We start from the raw sequence: 5,538 nt of genomic DNA, 5'->3' as shown, positions 1-5,538 counted from the left end.
AGAGTAACAACCTTCTTCCGCGCTCCAAGGAATTCTCAAAAATGGGAAAGAGTCAACAAAACACAGAACTAAGCGTTACATTCTTTTCGGGTCTAGGAAATACTTACATTTTAGAAGCTGAATAAAGTTTGAAGACTTAAACAGATATAAATTGTACTTGATTCTTGTGATCCAATTGTTACACTGACCAAGAGTAAAACGAATATGCATTAGATACAACCTGTCATCCAGAATATCTTTTCCATCTCGCGTTAATTGGATTCGAAAAAAAGTCCCAAAAAATCGTTGGACGATGTGAATGGTGGGGAATATCTTTTTCATATGAACCTTTGTTGCTAATGAAATTGACAACGCGCGAGCAACGGCTTATTGGGTTGACACTTTCATCTCGTACAACAATGACAATACTCATGGTAGAAATACATTAAAATGCGTTGGAGCAAATGATGGAATAAACAATCTTGAGTAGGCAAAAAGAATACAGGCACCGACACTCTTGATTAGGTAGTAACGCCTCCTGTAGTCAGAGAGCATAGTAGCCAATGCCCCCAAAATTTACAATGTCCTTTAGCGACAAAGATGCAAAAAAGCAGGAAATGGTTGTGAATTGGCTCAGCCAGAGTGGTGTTCCAAACCTAGTCATGTGTATGAGATTATCGAGGCATAGGGTATGCTTCAATTTCAAATGCACAAAGGCCCTTCTCAGGGGCACAAGGAGGAACAGCCACCTGTTGTCACAACCTCATTCCAAGTTTCTCTGCAGATGTATTCCAACCTTTTCCTCTCTCCTTCCCTGCTTCTCTCTCCTTGTTCCCCTGAACATATATGAAAGCTCTCTCATGTGATGTGATGTTCCTAGTTAAACATCTTTGGGCTTGCTCAAGCTTTGGCAAAACTGCTGAGCTCAAATGGGCGAGGTATATTCAAAATGCGGCTGGACAATCGACTTTTAGTGTTAGCATGGTGATACTATCTCTGGAATTAAACGTGCGATACCGATATATCCAACCACATGTTTGAAAAGCTTTACCCACCTTCAACTGGATATGCTCATCGAACTTTCCATTATTTTGGAGGACCACACCTAATAAGAACCGCTGAATGCTCTTACCTTCATCATCTAACAGTGGAGTGTCTAATGACGTCGACCCGAAGGTCATTGAGCGGAATTTCATTCCATTCAGAGCCATGTTACTCGCAGCCACCCAAGAGTAGATTTAGTCTAGGACCTCTACCAGACACTCGGTATTCCGACCATTCCTAACCACTACCAATCTTGTATCATCGGCATAGGATCAATGACAATGATGAAAAGAAGAGGCCCAAGGATGGAACCCCGGGAAAACCTGACTTGACATCATGAATGTCACTAGGGATCCATCAACCTTAAACAATTGCTTCCTACCAGAAATGAAACTTCTTATCCAATTGAGAGCCTTGCTTTGGATCTCAATTTCATGAAGTCGATTCAACAAAAGATCAAGATCTACTTTAACAAGGGCCTTGGCATAATCAAGATAGACAACATCAACTGACTCGTGCTTATCCAGTCCCTCAATGACCTGCTCTATATGCTCAATCAGTTGGATAACCGTGATAAAATGTGCGCGGAAACCGTGCTTGCTAGATGGAAGGACTTCATTGACTTCAAGAAATTGAGCAAGTTTCGACTTCATGATCTTCTCAAACACCTTAGCAATAATCCAAAAGAGAATATGGCCTATTGTTACTGGGGAGCGACTTATCTCCCCCTTTGAAAATTGGAACAACAGGAGCTAACTTTAGAGAAGAGGGGAACTTGCCCTGATCCAAGATGCAACGCATCAAGTACGAGGAAACAGGAGTGAGAACCAGTGAGCATCTCATCAGAAACTGAGATGTCACACCATCGAAGCCAAAAGAACTCGAAAGTCTCTAGTCCCTGATGGCCTCTAAAGCATCTCTTTCTTTGACTGCAAGATCAGGTAAACGCTCAACTTGACTGACCTTGTCAATCTCAACAGACTCATTTTCAGAGCAATGAGCTGTTGCTTCTGAACTCTTTGGGGGTTAAAAACACACTAGAAAACTGATCTCGAAGTATATTGGCCATAGACTCTACATTGTCTATGAATTCCTCGTTGACCTCATTGGGTTGAGTCGGAGGTACATTTTTATGAAGGTTTCCCACGTTGCTACTTCCAATGTGTCCTGAAATGATGATGTTTAACCGCTCCAATTTGTTGTGAAAAAAGTACCTTCGTACGCATATCAAGAGCGATAAGTCAAAAGATTAAGGCAAAACGATGGTGATGAAATTACTTCCCCTACATTTATCAACCGCAGACTTTGCAACAGCTCAAAACTAATTGGACATTTCAGGTTCAAATATAATTGAAACGAGTTTCATAAATCGTAACATGACCAACTAACAGTGCTTCAAAGATGCTGACCAAGCCAGGGGCAGCTTTCTCGTTTCAACGTAGCAAGATCGTCGTGAAGCGGAAGGGCAACGTATTAACGTCTGAAAATGCCCGCAATGCTGAAAAGGCCCGCTCCATTGCGGCTGAAATGGCAGCTTTGCTCTCACGAGACGACTTCACTTTCGTGAACAATCTGAACTCGCGAAATGACGAGACTTGCATCATTTGCATCGGATCCACAGGTAAGTAAATAATCATGTGCTAATCCAGGAACCACTGCATTATGGACGGGAATTTAGAAAAGCGATTGTATACTTCTTCATATGAGAAATGGCCTTGAATGCTTTATATGCTCATTCCAAATTTCATCTCAATCGAACAACAAAGTCATAAGTCAAGCTTTCTCAAAGCTCTCTAAATAACGCTGAACTTATTGAATGAGTTTGCCCTGTTTGTGGCAATTGTCTACCAGAAGTGGGCAGGCAGATCCATTTTGTGTGCGGTTTCGAAGTTGGGGTAAAATGGAACAATACTCATTTCCAACAGAAATTTACAACGGCAGACAGCCCAACAAAACGGGAAGAGGCACGGTAGATTGCTAAATAAACATAAGGAATATGCAACGGATGAGACATGGAGTTATGGTTAGCGCAGTTTCCTAGCATTAGAGAGGTCCCTGTCCGGTTCGATTCTTCTCCCCGACATTTCTCAAGGAAGTTTTTAGACGCCAACCACACCCACAGATGAAGAACCAATCCGTTACGGAAAATGACACTGCCTATCGGAGCTATATACGGACGAAGTTCACCCCTCCGACCCTAGAACCCCAAACAAAAAAAAACTTCGGAAAAGAAACCGATTTTATGGCACTTCATGATAGTGTGTGACCTGGGTCAATGTTCATAAATAAGATTTTGATAGAATTAGCTAAAAGCAACACAAGCACATTATAATTCTAGAGGAACCTGCCCTATATTTGGGAGAGGCTGCGTCACAAAGTGCCCTCTGAAGTGCAGAACGAAAACTGCATTACGTGCATTGTAAGACGGCTATACATAGAAAATTCATCATCGGAAATTTTATTTCCGCCCTCTTTTTCAATGGCTCAGGGGTGTTCAGAACAATGACGTGACAGAATTTTATTCCCACATTGTCCCTCTTTAGGTACTGGGAAGAGCGCAACCATAGCCAAATGCACTGGACAGGATGTTCCTTGTGGAAGTGGATCCGCGCGAGTGACGGTCCAGTGTGCCACCTATTCATCGGGACGAGTGGTCCCAGGTCAGGAGCCAGATCCAGTTTGGGTGGACACAGTTGGATGGGATGACGCGGATTTGGATGATGAACGCACCTTCAAAGAGATACTGAACTTCATTGGACAAAAACACCTTTTGAGAGTCAAGGTATAATGACCAAGGCTCTTTGAAAAATTCAATCAAAAGCCGAAACATATGGAAGAATGTAATCCTGATTTGCAAGCAGTCCAGAAACTTGAAAGACGACAGCCAAGGCGCCTTGTCTGCGGTCAAGGAATTCAATCAGGAGGTTCAGATCCCAGTACTTGGTTACACATTTTTGGGTGATGGGTCTTTAACCCCAATGCAAAGAAGCAGGCTTCAAGGTTGGTTCGACTTGAGCAGGATTCGTGAACAATTTGATTGCTTATTTTGTTTTAGATAAAAGCCAAAGAGAGGACTTTTTGGTAAAAACAGATGATGAAGTGAAGGAAATGGTCTTGAAGACCATTGACAAATTGGGGGACCCCATTCAAGTGGTGTTCAAGAATCAATTGTGTTTGGATTGTGGTCAGCGAGGTGATGCCCGATTGATGACGGAATTTTGTCACATGGAGAAATCTCAAGTGCATATTGGAAGCATTATTCAGTTCCATCCTGGTCAGGTGGAGAGATTCCACCCAAGCAGTGTCATCATTCGAGAACACCCAGGCAAGGACGATAATGAAAGTCTATGAGCTTCTAAATATGTGCTTTTTCATGGCTTATTTGTTGCTGTTCTGTTGAATCAAGCATTGAGCTTTTTTGCAGTTTCCTAGCAACACAAAGTATTTTGGTTCGTTGAAACCCATTCAGATATATTTTCAGACAAATTCTCGACTAAGATTAAAATGTGACTCATCCGAAATCAAAACATGAAATCTGACCAGGAATATACTTCGTTGAAGATTCATTCTTCATTTTCAATTTTAGAACAGGCAAATCTATTTGACAACTTTTATTCTCTTTGTCCAAATGCAGGCATTTTTCAATTTTGTTGCAATCTAAAATATCTCTGTGAATCTTAGATTTATATTCTAACGTCTCTGGTTTTTCATGCGCTCTACGAATTGCCTTTTCTTGCAAATACTAGTTGATCATGTAGTCAACAAGATTGGAAAAGGACTGAGTCTTTTTCTTGGACATGTATGATTGGCTCTACAATTAAATTCTTTACTCCGAATCTGTAATTTTTTGATAGCTTTATCTTATTCTCAAAATCATAAATTTGGAAACCTTTTCATTGCAACAAAAGAACGAATAAATTTCAACACTTCAAACATACATATTGTTGGTACAAACAGGACCCTAGCAGTTATTGACGCTGAACAATGAATAAATCATTTTGTTGTTCAAATGCATGGGGTATTTGCCAGTGTAATTGTCATATTCTGAGCTTAAAAGACCTATTTCATTTGTTGAAAAAAGGACCCCTCAAGACGATTGCGCCTACTTCTTTTCAGGTGGTTTGTACAAGCCTTGGTTCTCTTGTGATTTCTTTTTGTGCAAATGTGGGGGTGAGCGTTATTCTTGCTGTGGGTCCCTGGGTGGCCAACCTGGTTGTCAACAGGTTAGAACCTGTTGCAAGAAACTCGTATCAGATTTCCAGGGTGACGAAGATGGGTGTGAAGAAAGGTACAGTTGTTGCAAAATCAACGTTACGAGCCCGGTGAGTGGATGCCGATCCAAATTTGATTGTTGTGATCAGAACGTCAAGAGTGCTGGATGTGTGGAACGATGCAAGAAATGTGATCAACCGTGGGGTTCGGATCCAGGGAGTTGCTTTGAAAAAGATCACAACATTGTCACCGTGGAAACACTTAAGCGATCGGGAAAAAATCAAGGCTAGGGTTATCAAATTT

General features: G+C 41.4%; 1 protein-coding gene across 1 annotated transcript; it reads left to right on the top strand.

Moving 5' to 3' along the window:
* Nucleotides 1-2,342: 2,342 nt before the first annotated feature.
* Nucleotides 2,343-5,525, top strand: LOC131892679 (uncharacterized). The gene is made up of 5 exons (XM_059242504.1): nt 2,343-2,644; nt 3,567-3,799; nt 3,843-4,023; nt 4,079-4,348; nt 5,140-5,525. Exons 1-5 carry the CDS (start codon nt 2,425-2,427, stop codon nt 5,523-5,525), a joined length of 1,290 nt encoding a protein of 429 aa, XP_059098487.1. The 5' UTR covers nt 2,343-2,424.
* The last annotated feature ends 13 nt before the right edge of the window (nt 5,526-5,538 follow it).

Source organism: Tigriopus californicus, chromosome 2 (assembly GCF_007210705.1).
Source record: "Tigriopus californicus strain San Diego chromosome 2, Tcal_SD_v2.1, whole genome shotgun sequence".
In the NCBI taxonomy this organism is placed as follows: domain Eukaryota; kingdom Metazoa; phylum Arthropoda; class Copepoda; order Harpacticoida; family Harpacticidae; genus Tigriopus; species Tigriopus californicus.
The sequence above is the reverse complement of the archived record's forward strand: the minus strand, read 5'-3'. Positions and strand labels throughout refer to the sequence as shown.